Raw genomic sequence first — 18,113 nt, 5'->3', positions numbered from 1 at the left:
AGGCGCGGTCAGAGGCCGAGGCAGAGGCGGGGCCCGGAGCGAGGCGTAGGGGGTGTGGTCAAGGCGCAGTAGGGGTTCTCGCGGTGGGTAAGGGACGTTCGGAAAGAGTCGGTTGTGGGCGGGAAGGGGCTGAGCGGGGGTGCTGGGAGGGTTCAAGGGGTCCAAAGGGGAAGGGGGAACAGGGGCCAGGTGAAGGGGTAGATGAGGAGATCAGAACAGCCTTAGAGCTCAGGGGCCAACTGGGTGAACAGCCTTCGGTATCTAGGGGAGCAGTGAGGGGAGAGCAGAGCCGGCTAGCGTACAGGGGGCGAGAGCAGACTATTGAGAGATGGGGGTGAGGGTGAGGACCAGAACAATTCCTTCAGAAAAAAGTAGATTAGGATGTAAAAAGGGACCGGAGTAGGGATCCCAGATTCGGGTAAAAAATAGATTAATGAGGGTGGGAGGGTAGGGGGAAGGTCTTAAAGTGCCCACTATGTGTTAGGACTCGCGAAAGAGGAGGCGGGCGGCAGGCATGGAAGCTGAGGGGATAGTAGAGAGAAGCTGAGAGGACAGCCGCAGGAAAGATTTGGATGAGATGTCAGGACGCTGGCTTTTCTGCCTGGGGATCTAGGCTGCTTGGATTCCCAAGGTCTTGGGAAGGGTCTAGCCCTGCATGTGGCCACATTCAGCTGGGGCCAGGCCTTGGGCCAGCACTTTAATAGGGAAGGACCCAAGAGTCATGGCCTGGTGGTGTCTGGATGGGATTCCCCCAGGCCTTGCTGAGCCATGGAGAGAACTCTGGAGATGGCGCTCAAGACCCCTGCACTGTGTACCTCCTTTCTCACCTCTGGCCAGGGGCAGCAGGGACCATAGAAACTTAAGGAGGAGGGTAAAGGCACTGCCCAGAATCCTGAAAGTATGAGTAAAGCCTCAGAGCCCCTCTCGGTCTGTCTTTTTCAGTAAATTCTCTCCACTTGATAGTTAGTTGCCTGGGTTCCCTGAGGAACCAGGTTGAGACAAGCAAGTGAATTTGGGGTATCTGGGTATCTCCTACTTCTTTGGGGAAGTAGGAAAAGAGCTGAGCATCGGGTGGACCTGGCTGTAATTCAAGGATTATGACTTTGTTATTGTAGGGGCTTTCTCTTTGGAAGGTGGCCTGAAAATTGAATTGGAGTGTCTTTGTTTCTCCTATTGTCCAGGGGAACATAGATGGCTGGAGACAGAATCTAGAGCCTTCAAATAATGTGGAGATGTTTCCACCTTCAGGTCAGTGGGACCAGACAAGGGGAGTGGTGGTTGTCTCTGCCTGGGAAACTGACCATCTTTGATTTTGTAATTCTTCAGGTTCCACTGGGCTGATTCCTCCCTCCCATTTTCAAGCTCGGCCCCTTTCAACTCTGCCGAGAATGGCTCCCACCTGGCTCTCAGACATTCCCCTGGTCCAACCCCCAGGCCATCAAGATGTCTCAGAGAGGCGACTAGACACCCAGAGACCTCAAGTGACCATGTGGAAACAGGATGTTTCCAGTGACAGGCAGGAGCCAGGGCGGAGAGGCAGGTAGGGATCCATCCTCGCTGTTTTCTCAGGCTGGCTTGCTAGTGACCCTTCTTCACTGGAATAAACTCCTTACCCTATTTCGGCCCTAGTTTCCAGAACCTACTCATTTTTATGCAAGCAATTATTAGTTCCTACAGTGCTTAGATAATAAAGCAGTGTGCTAGGTGCTAGGGATGAGGATAACAATAATGAATAAGACAAATCCTGACTTAAATTTGTAATTAATAAGGAATCTAAAATCCTAAGAGGGGAGATAGATTGACCATCAACTGATGGTAAAGCATAGTATGAGGCAGGATGAAGAAGTGCAAACTAGAAGTAGAGACCCAGCCCTGTGGCAGTGTGGGTTCATTCTGATGGAAGAAAGCCTTTACAGAGGACATGCTATGGGAGCTGGCCATGCTGTCGTATTGTCTGTGAACATTCTTTTTCTTTTTTTTAATTTTTTTTTTTTTTTTTTTGAGAAGGAGTCTAGCTCTGTCGCCCTGGCTAGAGTGCAGTGGCCGGATCTCAGCTCACTGCAAGCTCCGCCTCCCGGGTTCACGCCATTCTCCTGCCTCAGCCTCCCAAGTAGCTGGGACTACAGGCGCCCGCCACCTCGCCCAGCTAGTTTTTTTTTTTTGTATTTTTTAGTAGAGACGGGGTTTCACCGTGTTAGCCAGGATGGTCTCGATCTCCTGACCTCGTGATCCACCCGTCTCGGCCTCCCAAAGTGCTGGGATTACAGGCTTGAGCCACCGCGCCCGGCCAACATTCTTTTTCTTGTTGTTTCATGTGTCTTCCCAGATGTACTGGGATATCATTCTGCCATTTTGCTCCAGAGTAGGATTACATTAGAAGCAGCAGCACGATGAAGAAGAAGGAGTACTAGACTGGGTGTCAGGAGACAGAGACTCTATTTCTAGTTTGGCTACCAACTAGAGGACATTTGGCAAGTCAATTTCCCTAGCCTACAGATCCCTGATACTTAAAAATAAATAAAGAAAATAAAGAAAAGGCCAGGTATGGTGGCTCACACCTATACTCCTAGCACTTTGGGAGCTGAGGCAGGAGGATCACTTGAGCCCAGGAGTTCAAGACCAGCCTGGGCAACAAAGCGAGACTTCATCTCCACAGAAAATAATTAGCTGGCTGTGGTGACATGCATTTGTAGTCCCAGCTACTCGGGAGGCTAAGGTGGTAGGATCGCTTGAGCTCAGGAGTTCAAGGCTGCAGTGACCTATGATCCAGCCACTGCATTGAGGCCTGGGTGACACAGCGATACCCTGTCTCTAAAAACAACAACAATCTCCTGTGGTCCTGGGTGTCAGAGAGACAGCTGCCTCAGGAGCCATGTTCCAAGCTAGATTAAACTTCACGTGATATTGGTAGACAATTTCTCCAAAGGCTGGCACTATGTTATTTATGTACTGTTCTCTCAGACTCCTCATAAAGTATACCTAACACTCAATAAATGCATTTTAACTAGCACCTGGCCTCACCATATTGATACTGGAAGCTCAGCTCTCTGTATGCCCATTCCTCCCTCAAACTTCTTGCCCTTAAATCAGAATTGAGAAGTCTCTGTTCTTCCAACCTTTCCACTTAAAATGTGTGGCCTAAAAATAAAAAATAAATAAGACAAAAAAACACCAAAAAACAAAAAGAATGTGTGGCCTAATGATATACACATTTGATGTTGAATCTGTCTGTATGTAGCTCTCTCTAGGGAGATCATGTTCCATGATCTCAGCCAGACTTTAGGTCCTGTGAGTCCAGGCACTGGACTTAACATGCTCAATAGGGCTTTGATGAATGATGATGATGTCAATGCAGACATCCCCATATCCCAGCTTCAGCACCCCCTTCACCTCCTCACACGGGGGCAGAGAGGTCCTCTTTTCCTTCTGGCTATGTTTACACCCTCAACTATCCTTCCAGCACTGGAGACAAGTCTCACCTGCACTAACCTGTCTTTGAAGGTCCTGGGAGCTGGAGGGGTCACAGGCCCTGAGCCAGCAGGCTGAGGTGATCGCTCGGCAGTTGCAAGAACTGCGGCGGCTGGAGGAGGAGGTCCGGCTCCTGCGGGAGACCTCACTGCAGCAGAAGATGAGGCTAGAGGCCCAGGCCATGGAGCTGGAGGCCCTGGCACAGGCAGAGAAGGCCGGCCGAGCTGAGGCTGAGGGCCTGCGTGCTGCTTTGGCTGGGGCTGAGGTCGTCCGGAAGAACTTGGAAGAGGGGAGCCAGCGCGAGCTGGAAGAGGTTCAGAGGCTGCACCAAGAGCAGGTGAATGCAGGGGTGGGAAGGATTTAAATTCATAACGTAGCCGGGCGCGGTGGCTCACGCCTGTAATCCCAGCACTTTGGGAGGCCGAGGCGGGCGGATCACAAGGTCAGGAGATCGAGACCACAGTGGAACCCCGTCTCTATTAAAAAAATACAAAAAATTAGCTGGGCACGGTGGCGGGTGCCTGTAGTCCCAGCTACTCAGGAGGCTGAGGCAGGAGAATGGCGTGAACCCGAGAAGCGGAGCTTGCAGCGAGCCGAGATCGTGCCACTGCACTCCAGCCTGGGCGACAGAGCGAGACTCCGTCTCAAAAAAATAAATAAATAAATAAATAAATTCATAACGGAGAGCTGGGCAGTAGCTTCCAAGCAAAGAACAGGTATTGCAGAAAAGACTCTCCATGAGTAGTGAGTAGTGGAGTGATGAGACCTTTGGTGAAAAGAAACACACATGGCCTAGAAAGATGGAGAATTTGGGTATTTTGATCTTAATTCAGGTTGCACTTTTTCCCCAAGACTCAGGTGGCCTTCCACAACTTGAAGCCCTGCTTCCTTTTCTAGTAGGAAGTAGTTTGCCTCCCTGCTTTACTCTGGGTACCAATTCATCGGGGGTATTGTGGAGGGCAGTGAGGAAGGTGGATATAAGGGGGCTATGGTGGACTGGGAGAGAGAGATTATTCAGTCCGCAAACTCAGTGCTTACTCTTTGCCATCTCAGACTCAGTGACCAAATTAGCCTGAATCCTGCCTTCATGGATGGAACTGACAGCCTCATGGAGGATACACACATCCACTTTTAATTTAATCATAATTAATTGCAATCAGGAGGAGTGCCTTGAAGGCGAAGGACTAGAGAGCACTAACTTAGTCTGGGGTTCAGGGAAGGCCACTGTAACCAATTGGACATGTCAAGGAAAGAAACCATAAGGCCGGGCGCAGTGGCTCACGCCTGTAATCCCAGCATTTTGGGAGGCCGAAGCAGGTGGATCACAAGGTCAGGAGTTCAAGACCAGCCTGGCCAACATGGTGAAACCCCGTCTCTACTAAAAATACAAAAATTCACCAGGCATGGTGGTGCACACCTGTAATCCCAGCTACTCAGGAGGCCGAGGCAGGAGAATCACTTGAGCCTGGGAGGTGGAGGTTGCAGTGAGCCGAAATTGTGCCATTGCACTCCAGCCTGGGCAACAGAGCAAGACTCTGTCTCAGAAAATAAAATAAAAAAGGAACTGGGAGAAAACAAGGGAGAAATTCTTTGTAACCTTGTAGTGGGCAAGGCCTTTCTACCTGTGAGTCAAAATCCAAAATCTAGAAGCTGTAAAGGAAAAGATTGATCCATTGACTTTATAACATGAACATTAGGAATGGCAGGAAAAAAAAAAAAAAAAGCTCTATTTATAGCTCAGATCACAAGAAAAGGGTAATATCCCTAATATAAAATGTGTGCCTAGAAATTGGTAAGGGAAAGACCAGCAATCCAGTCAGAAAGTGGACAAAGGAGATTCATGAAAGAAACTTAGAAACAAGAAGCTAGGCCGGGCACAGTGGCTCACACCTGTAATCCCAGCACTTTGGGAGGCTGAGGTGGGCCAGGATCACTTGAGGCCAGGAGTTCAAGACCAGTCTGGCCAACATGAAGAAACCCAGTCTCTACAAAAAATACAGAAATTAGCCAGGTATGGTGATGGGCGCCTGTAATGCCCCAGCTTCTTGGGAGGCTGAGGCAGGAGAATTGCTTGAACCTGAGAGACAGAGGTTACAGTGAGCTGAGATCACCACACTCCAGCCTGGGCAGCAGAGCGAGACTAAAAAAAAACAGCAAGCTACCATTTGTGCTGAATAGGAGTTGGCCAGTGAATAGGCGTGTGAGGTCCAATGGTCGCTGGAGGACACTCGGCAGGACAACTGGTGGAGGTGGGGACAGGCGGAGGCCAGAAGGCTGGAGCATAGAGATCGGGGCGCTGAGTGTGCTACAGAGCATGGGACCCAGGGCACAAGGCCTTGGCCACTTCAGAACTTGCTACTTTCCCTTAAGAGCAATGAGCAGGCTGGGCACGGTGGCTCATACTTGTAATCCTAGCACTTTGGGAGGCTGAGGCAGAAGGATCACTTGAGCCCAGGAGTTTGAGACCAGCCTGGGCAACAAAGTGAGCCCCCATCTCTATTTTATTAAATAAACTAGAACTGGGCATAGTTGCTCACATGTGTAATCCCAGCACTTTGGGAAGCTGAGGTGGGTGGATCACTTGAGGTCAGGAGTTCGAGACCAGCCCTGCCAACATGGTGAAACCTCATCTCTACTAAAAGTACAAAAATTAGCTGGGTGTGGTGGCTCATGCCTGTAATCTCAGCTACTTGGGAGGGTGAGGCAGGAGAATCGCTTGAACCTGGGAGGCAGCGTTTGCAGTGAGCTGAGATTGTGCCATTGCACTTAGTCTGAGCAACAAAGTGAAACTCCATCTCCAAAATAACAAAAAGAAAACAAAATTGTTTTTTTAAGTGATAAGCAACTGTTGAAAGGTTTTAGGCAGGAAAATAACATGATTAGATTTGTATTTTATGTCTAAAAAGTTTTGTCATTTATATCCCCAAAATTAACTTTATTGTTGTATGGAGACGGGGCGAGAGGAGGCAGACCAGGAAGCAGGGTGGCCACTTTGCCCTCCTTCCCAGTCCATCCCATGACTGTTGGTGGCTCTGACACCCCTGCAACCCTTTGAGGTGCCATGAGCAAAAGACACAAAATTCCTCCTTTCCTGGAGCTTTCCTTCTGATGTGGTCTGACAGATAGTAACACATACACATAAGCAAGATATGGTCAGTGCTAAGTGCTCGGGAGGACGTGAGCAGTTGATGGGGCACAGGAGGGTGGTGAGGGTTATTAGAGGGCCCAGCGAAGCCACCCTGAGGAGGGGCTATCACCTGGGGTCTGTGGAGCAAGGGGGGGCCGCTGTCTGGTTCTCAGCGGACTCCCTGTGGCTGGAGCGGGGAGCATTAGGAGAGCCTCCAGGGTGAACTCAGGAGGCAGGCAGAGGCTGGGTCCCCCGGCCTGCAGGTGTGGAGAGATGCCTGGGTTTTGCTGTGAATGCTGTGAGAAGCCACCGAGGGTTTGTAAAGACTAGTTAGGAGATGGTCACTGTTGCCCAGGCAAAAGATGAGGGTAGCTTACCTTGGGTTGGTGGCAGTGGAGACGGAGACGGAGAGAGGTGAAGATAATGTTTCGGGGGAGATTGGACAAGAACTCCCGATGGGTTGTGGGGCAACTGCAGAGAATGAGTTACCAGCTCTCCATTTGCTATGCGCAGTTGGGTGATTGGTTTGGTCATTGTCTAAGGTCACAGAAAGTGGGAGTGAAGGGAACAAGGAAGGCCTCCATGTGGGGTCGAGCCCCTGCTGAGCCCCCTCTTCTTTCCGCAGCTGTCCTCTTTGACGCAGGCTCACCAGGAGGCTCTTTCCAGTTTGACCAGCAAGGCCGAGGGCTTGGAGCAGTCTTTGAGTAGTCTGGAAACCAGGAGAGCAGGGGAAGCCAAGGAGCTGGCCGAGGCTCAGAGGGAGGCCGAGCTGCTTCGGAAGCAGCTGAGGTAGGTGGGCGGATGCCGACGGGGGCCCGGCAGTTGGTGATGTGGTGGGTCTGCAGGATGCCCCACTGATGGCTGTCCCATTCCCACCCCAACCCTAGCAAGACCCAGGAAGACTTGGAGGCTCAGGTGACCCTGGTTGAGAATCTAAGAAAATATGTTGGGGAACAAGTCCCTCCTGAGGTCCACAGCCAGACATGGGAACTGGAGCGACAGAAGTTTCTGGAAAACATGCAGGTGAGTGTGCAGGAGTGCATCTGTGTGGGGACTTGGGGATCAGGTTGGGGGGCAAGTGTGGCCCTTGGAGGAGCGTGTAGAGCACAGCCCTGTATAGAGCACAGCCCTCAGGAGAGCAGGTGGTACCCGAGGCGGCATGGAGGCCCTACAGAGGGGCTGCTTCTCTCCACCCGCAGCACTTGCAGGAGGACCGGGATGGCCTGCACGCCACCGTGGAGCTGCTGCAGGTGAGGGTGCAGAGCCTTACGCACATCCTCGCCCTGCAGGAGGAGGAGCTGACCAGGAAGGTATGGCCCGACCCCCAGATCCCTCACCCTCAGCCGCATCTTATACCTACTGTCCCCCACCCTCCTCCCTGTGGGCGGGAGGGTTCGATGTGCCCCAGAACCTGCTTGGATCTCTTTCTTCCTGTGAACTCCTCTTGCTGTAGCTCATGTTGTCCGGGCAGGACAGAGGAGAAACAAAGATGCCACCTCCTTCCTCTCCTCCCGCAGGAGCCCACACTTTCCTCCCGCTCCTTCTCCCTCAGGTTCAACCTTCAGATTCGCTGGAGCCTGAGTTTACCAGGAAGTGCCAGTCCCTGCTGAACCGCTGGCGGGAGAAGGTGTTTGCCCTCATGGTGCAGCTAAAGGCCCAGGAGCTGGAACACAGCGACTCTGTTAAGCAGCTGAAGGGACAGGTCACTGCACTCTCTTTTCTCCCGGTATTCCCTCCCAGCACCTTGCTCCTTCATAAGAGTGGCATCCATTCAACCAGAGTTTATTGAGTGGTTGCCACATGCTGGGCACACAGCCCTGAACAAAACCGAAATGTGGAGCTTGCATTCTAGAGCAGAGACACAGAACACGCAAGTAAACAGATAATGTTCAGTAATTATATGTGCTGTATAGAAAGATTCAAGCTGGGTGCAGTGGCTCACGCCTATAGTGCCAACACTGGTCTCAAACTCCTGACCTCAGATGATTCGCCTGCCTCAGCCTCCCAAAGTGATGAGATTACTGGTATGAGCCACCGTGCCCAGCCAAGTAAAATGCCAGCAGTCTAGGAGACTGATGCAAGTGGATCACTTGAGGTCAGGAGTTTGATACCAGCCTGGGCAACATGCGCAATCCCGTCTCTACTAAAAATACAAAAAATTAGCCAGGCGTGGTGGCTCATTCCTGTAGTCCCAGCTACTCTGGAAGCTGAGGTGGGAGGATCACCTGAGCCTGGGAGGTCGAGGCCCCAGTGAGCCGTGATCCCACCACTGCACTCTAGCCTGGGTGACAAAGCGAGATCCTGTCTCAAAAAAAAAAAGAAAGTAGCAAGAAAGATTGAAAAGATAATGTGACAGAGAGACTTGGGGGTGGGTCAGCCTCAGGTAGGATGGTCAGGAACAGCCTCTCTGAGGAGGTGACAGCATCTGAGGAGGGTGGCATGGTCAGTTGGTGGGTCCTGTGGGGTGGGTCAAGGGCTATTCCCATGTTCAAGTGGGCATATGGAATGTGGAACATGGAAGGAACACTGAACTCAGATTCTATTCTCAGGAACCTAAGCTTCTGTCACCCTGCATGGCATTGGTTCTTTTTCTTTCTCTTTTTGAGAAGGAGTCTTGCTCTGTCACCCAGGCTGGAGTGCAGTGGCGTGATCTCGGCTCACTGCAACCTCTGTCTCCCGGGTTCAAGTGATTCTCCTGTCTCAGCCTCCCAAGTAACTGGGATTACAGGCACATGCCACCATGCTTAGCTGATTTTTGCCTCCCAAGTAACTGGGATTACAGGCACATGCCACCATGCTTAGCTGATTTTTGCCTCCCAAGTAACTGGGATTACAGGCACATGCCACCATGCTTAGCTGATTTTTGTATTTTTAGTACAGACAGGGTTTCACCATGTTGGCCAGGCTGGTCTTGAGCCCCTGACTTCAAGCGATCTGCCTCGGCCTCCCAAAGTGTTGGGATTCCAGGTGTGAGCCACCACGCCTGGCCGCTGCATGACATTCTCTGCACCTGCCACTTTGCTTCTAATGCCTCCCTCAGCTTTTAGCTCTAGAGGCCCCTGCCCAGCTTCATCTCCTCCCCCAGGTGACCTCACTCCAGGAACAAGTAACAGCCCAGAGCCAGGAGCAGGCCATTCTGCAGCGATCCCTGCAGGACAAAGCCGCAGAGGTGGAGGTGGAGCGGATGGGTTCCAGGGTTGGTGTCAGCCTAGTAGAGACTCGGGGAGGGCAAGGGAGCCCTGGTCCAGGGCTGCAGCCAGGACTTAGGGAGGGACCCTGTCCTTTGCTGCATCCTCCCCAGGGCCTGCAGTTGGAGCTGAGCCGTGCTCAGGAGGCCAGGCGCCGGTGGCAGCAGCAGACAACCTCCGCCGAGGAGCAGCTGAGGCTTGTGGTCAATGCCGTCAGCAGGTATCAGGGATGGAGGGGCTGGTGGAGTAGTGTTTCTGCCACCTTAGCTTCCTGGGCACCTTGTTGCTGAGGAGCCTCGGGCAAGAGGGGCTGGAAAACTGGCCACTGGAGGCTACAGGGCTGGGCAAATTTAGCCCTATCAATGTTCCTGTGTTCATTTCTCTTCTGGGGCAGCCTCCTCTGCATTCACACCTGATTGCTTGTCATGAACTCCCCACTGCATGTTGGGCTGGAGGTGAGGCCTTGCTTCCTCCTGCAGTTCAGTCTAGTAATGGCTTGAGCTAAATAGAGCACCGGGGAGGATCTTCACTTGCAGCATTGTTCAAGGATGGAGAGTGTAGACACTTCATCGTCCTTTCCTTGTCTAAAATTTTACAGGCATTCTCTGTTTCACTGGAGAAAAATTTAGTCTTTTTATTTATTTATTTATTTTGAGACAGAGTCTGTGTCACCCAGGCTGGAGTGCAGTGGCACAGTCTTGGCTCACTGCAACCTCACTTCCCTGGTTCAAGTGATTCTCCTGCCTCAGCCTCCTGAGTAGCTGGGATTACAGGCATCCACCACCACGCCCAGCTAGTTTTTGTATTTCTAGTAGAGACAGAATTTCACCATGTTGGCCAGGCTAGTCTTGAACTCCTGACCTCAGGTGAGCCACCCACCTCACCCTCCCAAAGTGCTGGAATTACGGGTGTGAGCCACCGCGCCCGGCCTAGTCTATTTATTTAAAGCTATATACTTACTTGCTTACTATTCCATCTAAAATGTAAGCCAGTTAGTTTCCTTCTAAATCACTTGCCAGCCTTTATGTCTCATACCAACTTCCTAGTTGTTTCATTACCAACAATTGTTCTACGACCTTCGGAAAAACTTCTAAGGAAACAGCAAAGCTTCTTTGTGCTGGTGATGACTTCCCCTCAGCCTTGGACATTGAGATACCCAAGGCAGGTAGTTCTTAGCACAGTGTCTGGCTTGTAAATGTTTATCGTTATCATGAGGCTCTTCTTGATGGGTTAATTTAGACAAAGATAATTTTTGGTTTAGCGAAATTAAGATGCAGGATGAGTCCTTGCCCACCACTTCCTTCTCTTGGATTTGTACCTTGGGCACTAATTCAGCTTAAAAAATTATGAAACATTTCACACTTGCATGGAATTAAACTAGTTATGATGACCTACCACCCAGGTTCAATCCATTGCGTGTGCCCCCTACCTCCAGGAGAACAGAAGGATGTGCTGCGGACAGGGTTTGACTTTGGTACCAGGCGATCACAGAAATGGTCTGTGTGATGATGCATTGCCAAAAGTCCTCCAGGCTTAAAGCAGTCCAAACTTGGATTGTTGCTGGGTTTATTAGATTGTCTCTAGGTACTTGGAGACTTTACTATGAGCTGCGGTAGGTGTTGGAAGCATCTACTTGAACAATTTCCAGATCAAAGTGAACTTTGCCGTGCTGCTGGGGATGCAGCTGCAAGCCTTCATCGTGTGTTTTTCTGTGGGTGCAGACCCGGACTCTCCTGAGGAAACCCCAAGCGGGCCCTAGACACTCCTTGGCCTCCTCCAGGGGCCTGTTTAAGCTGCTCAGTTTTCATGAGCCAGGTTGGTCCTACTTTTGGCACAGCCAGCTGGTAAAGCACGTGGGTCTGCCCGTCATTGGTGCTAAATCAACACTCCTGGGCTTGGAGAGGATGACTTTGTTTTGGTTTGGTTTTTTGAGATGGAGTCTCACTCTGTTGCCCAGGCTTGAGGGCAGGGGCGCAATCTTGGCTCACTGCAACCTTCACCTCCTAGGTTCAAGTGATTCTCGTACCTCAGCCTCCGGAGTAGCTGGGATTACAGGCATAAGCCACCATGCCCGGCTCATTTTTATGTTTTTAGTGGAGACAGAGTTTCACCATGTTGGCCAGGCTAGTCTCCAATTCCTGACTTCAGGTGATCCACCCGCCTCGGCCTCCCAAAGTGCTGGGATTACAGGCAGAAGCCTCTGGCCAGAGAGGATAACTTTACTCTTTGATGCACAATAGTGAGCGAAACACAGGTTGTGAGAAATAAGCTTAACAGGTTGCTTTAAAAGATAGTCATTTAATGCATTCTTGGGGCAAGGTCCCTTTAGATAATTGACGGAAGCTGTGCGTTCTTCACTTGTAAAACAGGACAGGATTGAGGGAGTTGTCTCTACTAGGCACAGCAAGTCCTTTGGGAATGAGGGGAGGCATGGAGGGTCAATGACCTGTGCCCTCTCCAGCTCTCAGATCTGGCTCGAGAGCACCATGGCTAAGGTGGAAGAGGCTGCCGCCCGGCTTCCCAGCCTCAACAACCGACTCAGCTATGCTGTCCGCAAGGTCCACACCATTCGGGGTGCGTAGGGCAACTGGGAGCCATGTCCCGCCCCCGCCCCACCAACTCGGACTTTCTTCTTCCTGACCCAGCTCTGTGATCCCACATCCATTCACCTTCCTCCTTTCACCAGCCCTTGCATCTCTTTTTCCCTTACTCCCTGTCCCCCACTTTCTCCCATGCAAACTTCATCTCTTTTTCTCCCTGCCTTTTCCCTCCCAGGCCTGACTGCTCGAAAGCTTGCCCTTGCTCAGCTGCGCCAGGAGAGGTGAAGTTTGGGCACTTTGAGGTGGATGGGGCTTTAGAGCATTGGCTACTGGGACCCCCAAAACCATGAGAACTGAGGCAGGATGGGTGCTTTGGGGTCAGGCAGCTGGGTGATTTCTCCTGACTCTCTCTTCCCTGTCCCAGCTGTCCCCTACCACCACCAGTCACAGACGTAAGCCTTGAGTTGCAGCAGCTGCGGGAAGAACGGAACCGCCTGGATGCAGAACTGCAGCTGAGTGCCCGCCTCATTCAGCAGGAGGTGGGCCGGGCTCGGGAACAAGGTACACCTGGTTGCCAGGGGTTGGCGAGGATGAGGAAAGACCCGGTGTCTAGGGTGCTAGGAGAGGCCTGACCCAGCACCCCCTCCTTTTAGGGGAGGCAGAGCGGCAGCAGCTGAGCAAGGTGGCCCAGCAGCTGGAGCAGGAGCTGCAGCAGACCCAGGAGTCCCTGGCTAGCTTGGGGCTGCAGCTGGAGGTGGCACGCCAGGGCCAGCAGGAGAGCACAGAGGAGGCTGCCAGTCTGCGGCAGGAGCTGACCCAGCAGCAGGACCTCTACAGGCAAGGTGTCGAGAGGGAAAGGGGTGCTTCCCTTGGACGGTGGCGTGGGAATTGCAAATCAAAGCTCCTGCTGATACGCCCCATCTGCACTTTCACCCCAGCCCTGCAAGAGAAGGTGGCTGAAGTGGAAACTCGGCTGCGGGAGCAACTGTCAGACACAGAGAGGAGGCTGAACGAGGCTCGGAGGGAGCATGCCAAGGCCGGTGAGCCTTGCCAGGGTGGATGGGGCCTTCCAGGAAGAAGGAAGTGTTAAGACATAGGTTATTATTTTCCCCTCAAAGTTTTTTCAAAGCTTCATTACAGGAAGTAATGAAGGTATCCATGAATAGCACAGATGATTTCTCACTTCATGAACACACCCATGTAGCCAGCACCAGATTAAGAAACAGCATATGACCGGGCATGGTGGCTCACGCCTGTAATCCCAGCACTTTGAGAGGCCAAGGCAGGTGTATCACTTGAGGTCAGAAGTTTGAGACCAGCCTGGCCAACATAGTGAAACCCCATCTCTACTAAAAATACAAAAATTAGCTGGGTGTGTTAGTGGGTGCCTGTAATCCCAGCTACTTGGGAGACTGAGGCAGGAAAATGGCTTGAACTCGGGCGGCGGAGGTTGCAGTGAGCTGAGATCACACCATTGCACTCCAGCCTGGAGAGCAAAACTCAGTCTCAAAAAATAAATAAATAAAGAGCATATGACCAGCTCAGGACCCTCCTGTACCCCTTCCAGTCATACCCCTTCACAGAGGCTACCACCTTCCAGATGTCTAACACCAGCAATTACCCCCTAGCAAAAATTTCACACACCTAAACAAGTTAAAAGAATTGTGGCCGGCGCGGTGGCTCACACGTGTAATCCCAACACTTTGGGAGACCAAGGCAGGAGAATTGCTTGAGCCCAGGAGTTCAAGATCAGCCTGGGCAACACAGACTCCCATCTCTTTAAAAAAAAAAAAAAAAAAAAAAATTACAAAAATTAGCCAAGCATGGCGGTGGGCACCTGTAGCCTGAGCTTACTTGGGAGGCTGGTGTGGGAAGATCACATGAACCTGGGAGGTGGAGGCTGCAGTGAGCCGAGATTGTGCCACTGCACTCCAGCCTGGGCAATAGAGAAAAGACCGTGTGTCTAAAAAAGAATTGTGTAATGAATATATCTTCTCTAAATATAGCAGTTAACGTTTGCCACATTTGGTCTCTTATCTATATGCACGCATATTTGTGCATCTTTTGAATCACTTTAAGTTGTAATCATTTAATGTTTTGTTTTTGTTTTTTTTTTTTGAGACAGTCTCCCTCTGTCACCAGCTGGAGTGCAGTGTCATGATCTTGGCTCACTGTAACCTCCACTTCTCGGGTTCAAGTCGTTCTCCTGGCTCAGCCTCCTGAGTAGCTGGGATTACAGGTGCCCACCACCATGCCCAGCTAATTTTTGTATTTTTAGTAGAGACACGGTTTCACCATGTTGGCCAGGATGGTCTCGATCTCTTGACCTGTGATCTACCTGCCTCGGCCTCCCAAGGTGCTGGGATTATAGGCGTGAGCCACTGCACCTGACCATTTAATGTTTTAAGTAAGTTGTAAACATAAGTTGTTCAGCTGCATCTCCCAAAGCCAGTAAATTCTCCTATATAGCTGCAATCGTCACACTTTAAGACAAGGAACACTAATTGCACAAAATCTAACTCAGTTCATATTCAGATTTCCCCTGCGGAACTCCAGGATGGTTCAGGGATGAGGAAGATACTTAGGTTCAGATTCCCAGGCTCCTAGAGCATCAGCTCCCCCCTCCAACTGTACAGAAGAGACAGATCCACAGAGCAGAACAGCCCCCACAAGCCACAGGGTTGGTGACCCAGCGTTTGTTCCTGTCTTCATGGTGCCTGGCTGCCTCTGGCCTGACCCACACCTGCCTCCCCTGTGCCTTGGCCTCTCTGTAGTGGTCTCCTTGCGCCAGATTCAGCGCAGAGCCGCCCAGGAAAAGGAGCGGAGCCAGGAACTCAGGCGTCTGCAGGAGGAGGCCCGGAAGGAGGAGGGGCAGCGACTGGCCCGGCGCTTGCAGGAGCTGGAGAGGGATAAGAACCTCATGCTGGTAGGAGACGGGACGGCAGACAGGCAGACACTAGGGCCCATCCTGGGCTGGTTCCTGGGCTAGAGGTGTGGAAAGAGGATGGTGAGGGAGGTTCTACCCGGGCTAGGTGGCGTTTAACCCTCTCCTTCCCAGGCCACCTTGCAGCAGGAGGGTCTCCTCTCCCGTTACAAGCAGCAGCGACTGTTGGCAGTTCTTCCTTCCCTACTGGATAAGAAGAAATCTGTGGTGTCCAGCCCCAGGCCTCCAGAGTGTTCAGCATCCGTACCTGTAGCAGCAGCAGTACCCACCAGGGAATCCATAAAAGGTCTTGGGCCAAGCACAAAGGGACAAGGGACAAATGGGCGCACTTCAGCAATCTCCCCTCCAGACTCTTGCATGATAAGTGGTGTTCTCTGTGATCCTGCAAGGCCCTTAGCCTCTTTTAGCGATGCCCAGCTTGGACCAAAGAGCCTCCTCTCTCCCAGTCCTCATTTCCTGTGTCAGCCCTGTTTCCTCTGTAACCTCCCCTTGTCTGGTGCTCATCTCCTGCTATCTTCCTTCCCAGGGTCCCTCTCTGTCCTGCTCGATGACCTGCAGGGCTTGAGTGAAGCCATTTCCAAAGAGGAAGCTGTTTGTCAAGGAGACAACCTTGACAGATGCTCCAGCTCCAATCCCCAGATGAGCAGCTAAGCAGCTGAGAGCCCAGGGAAAGCCAGCCTGGGGGCTGGGAGGATCCTGGAGAAGTGGGTGGGGACAGACGAGCCCTTCCCCCTCCCGGGGTCACCCTGGGGAACACCGGCTGAGTCTAAATTCTGCTCTAAATAAAGACGACTACAGTAGGAGCCATTGTTTGGAAATGTAATCTCTGGGAATCTGGGAATTCTCCCTGCAGCCATCTCTCTTGGAGATGGGAGAAGTGGGCCCACCCATAGCTCTCTCTGGGTGATACCTTTTCAAATCCTTTTTCTAGGCAGCTTTGGAAATGTTTGGGAAGCTTCTGCTTTTCTTTATTCTCAACTTTTAAAACTCTTTTCTTCTGGAAGATGATAAATGCTAGGAGTGGGGAAGACGAAACATTCACTCATTCAACAGGAATGTCAGAGCCAGGCACTGTATTAGCCTGGGGGCCACCTGGGCCCTGAGAGCCTACATCCTAGTGGGAGAGAGAGGGCAGATGACCTAAACAGATGAACAAGATCATTTCAAACAAGTGCTTGAAGAGAAAGTATAGTACAATTATGTGATAGAAACTGACTCTGGGGAGAGGCCTCTGAGCAAGGGACCTTGTGCTGAGGACTGCCTGAAGTGGGCTCCTGTGGAGGCCAGGAGGGCTCTGTAGAGAATGGTCAAGGACGCTGCTTCGAGGCCAAGATGTGCCCAAGTTTGGATTTTACTCTAAGTCAATAGAAAGCCATTGGAGTACTTCTTTAAAAATGGGGAAGAAGGCCAGGCGTGGTGGCTCACGCCTGTAATCCTAACACTTTGGGAGACTGAGGCGGGCGGATCACAAGGTCAGGGTATCGAGACCATCCTGGCTAACACGGTGAAACCCAGCCTTCACTAAAAATACAAAAAATTAGCCAGGTGTGGTGGCAGGCACCTGTAGTCCTAGCTACTCGGAAAGCTGAGGCAGGAGAATTGCTTGAACTGGGAGGCGGAAGTTGCAGTGAGCTGAGATTGCACCACTGCACTCTAGCCTGGGCGACAGAGGAGACTCTGGAAAAAAAAAAAACACTGGAGGGCATAGTGGCATGCACCCGTGGTCCTAGTTACTCCAGAGGCTGAGTTGGGAGGATTGTTTGAGCCCAAGAGGTTAAGGTTGCAATGAGCTGTGATCGCACCACTGCACCCCAGCCTGAGAGCGAGAACCTGTCCTCACTCCCCAAAGGGAAGATGCAACATGATTTGGTGTACATTTTTTTTCCTGAAAGACTTACTGGATGGTCCCTTCCAGAGTGAGGTACACACATCCACGCACTATGGTCAGCAATTGCTCCCGGGACCCCGACATCTCAGTTTAGTGAACTCAGGGCAAGACAGTGACTGCCCATGGTCAGCACGGCAGGTGGGTGGGTCCAGCGAGGTCACTTCCCCAGGAGGGCATAATTGAGCAGCTTCTGGATCAGGTCCACGTGGGCCAGCAGCATGCAGCATCGGCTGTAGTGCTTCAGGCCCAGGGCGTCCCTATCAGTGTACTTGGCCTGCAGCAGCCCCAGGTAGGCCTCCCATGTGTTGCCCACAGTCTTGCTGCAGGTGAAGCAGCGCACACAACTCCTGAGCTCAAGTAGTCCTTCTGTGTCAGCCTCCCAAAGTGCTGGCATGAGCCACCACGCCTGGCCTGATATAATACATTTTTTTTTTTTTTTTTGATACGGAGTTTCACTTTTGTTGCTCAGGCTAGAGTGCAATGGCGTGATCTCAGCTCACTGCAACCTCTGCCTCCTGGGTTCAAGTGATTCTCCTGCCTCAGCCTCTTGGGTAGCTGGGATTACGGGTATTTGCCACCATGCCTGGCTAATATTTTTGTATTTTTAGTAGAGACGGGGTTTCTCCATGTTGGTCAGGCTGGTCTTGAACTCCCAACCTCAGGTGATCCACCCGCCTCTGCCTCCCAAAGTGCTGGAATTACAGGCATGAGCCGCCATGCCAGGCCCACCTGATGTATATTTTAAGACCTCCTTTGCTGGTGGAGGACAGATTTTGTGTGAAGGGGAGGGATAAAGAGTGGGAGCAAGGGGGCCACTGAGAAGGGTGTTGGAGAGGCTTGGGGGAGATGGTGGCTCAGGATGATGGGCTGGGTTTGGACAGGGCATGGAGGGGCTTGCAGGTGGATGGGGTGTGGATGGTGGAGGAGAGTAAGGAAGGTTTCTGTCCTTCATGAGCCC

General features: G+C 51.7%; 2 protein-coding genes across 14 annotated transcripts; one reads left to right on the top strand and one right to left on the bottom strand.

Moving 5' to 3' along the window:
- Nucleotides 1-24: 24 nt before the first annotated feature.
- CCHCR1 (coiled-coil alpha-helical rod protein 1) lies at nucleotides 25-16,070 on the top strand. Of its 13 annotated transcripts, none has more exons than XM_003897315.3 (18): nucleotides 25-87; nucleotides 1,182-1,248; nucleotides 1,327-1,540; nucleotides 3,502-3,805; nucleotides 7,221-7,384; nucleotides 7,483-7,618; nucleotides 7,795-7,905; nucleotides 8,148-8,297; nucleotides 9,681-9,791; nucleotides 9,897-10,003; nucleotides 12,245-12,357; nucleotides 12,559-12,604; nucleotides 12,748-12,884; nucleotides 12,977-13,165; nucleotides 13,262-13,363; nucleotides 15,098-15,249; nucleotides 15,382-15,553; nucleotides 15,794-16,070. In XM_003897315.3, the coding sequence occupies exons 2-18, from the start codon at nucleotides 1,233-1,235 to the stop codon at nucleotides 15,916-15,918; spliced, it is 2,349 nt and encodes a 782-aa protein (XP_003897364.2). In that variant the 5' UTR covers nucleotides 25-87; nucleotides 1,182-1,232; the 3' UTR covers nucleotides 15,919-16,070. The 13 variants fall into 13 exon arrangements, with proteins under 13 accessions (XP_003897364.2, XP_009203028.2, XP_009203030.2 ...); XM_009204764.4 differs by having other exon boundaries at nucleotides 27-83; XM_009204766.4 differs by having other exon boundaries at nucleotides 31-83; nucleotides 1,435-1,540.
- Nucleotides 16,071-16,996: 926 nt separating this feature from the next.
- LOC110743057 (DNA-directed RNA polymerases I, II, and III subunit RPABC5-like) lies at nucleotides 16,997-17,571 on the bottom strand. Its single transcript, XM_021937106.1, has one exon. It carries the CDS (start codon nucleotides 17,547-17,549, stop codon nucleotides 17,313-17,315), a length of 237 nt encoding a protein of 78 aa, XP_021792798.1. The 5' UTR covers nucleotides 17,550-17,571; the 3' UTR covers nucleotides 16,997-17,312.
- Between the last annotated feature and the right edge of the window lie 542 nt (nucleotides 17,572-18,113).

The sequence above is a fragment of the Papio anubis genome, chromosome 6 (genome assembly GCF_008728515.1).
Source record: "Papio anubis isolate 15944 chromosome 6, Panubis1.0, whole genome shotgun sequence".
Lineage (NCBI taxonomy): Eukaryota > Metazoa > Chordata > Mammalia > Primates > Cercopithecidae > Papio > Papio anubis.
Note: the sequence above shows the minus strand (reverse complement) of the source record. Positions and strands in the feature narration are given on the sequence as shown.

What these genes read in the sequence shown, in the direction of transcription:
- CCHCR1 (XM_009204757.3), top strand. Translation starts at nt 656, where the DNA reads ATGTGGCCACATTCAGCTGGGGCCAGGCCTTGGGCCAGCACTTTAATA. An exon ending in CTGCTTCGGAAGCAGCTGAG is followed by an intron (nt 7,385 to 7,482) that starts GTAGGTGGGCGG and finishes CCCCAACCCTAG; the next exon opens with CAAGACCCAGGAAGACTTGG. An exon ending in TGGAGCGGATGGGTTCCAGG is followed by an intron (nt 9,792 to 9,896) that starts GTTGGTGTCAGC and finishes CATCCTCCCCAG; the next exon opens with GGCCTGCAGTTGGAGCTGAG.
- LOC110743057 (XM_021937106.1), bottom strand. Translation starts at nt 17,549, where the DNA reads ATGCCAGCACTTTGGGAGGCTGACACAGAAGGACTACTTGAGCTCAGG.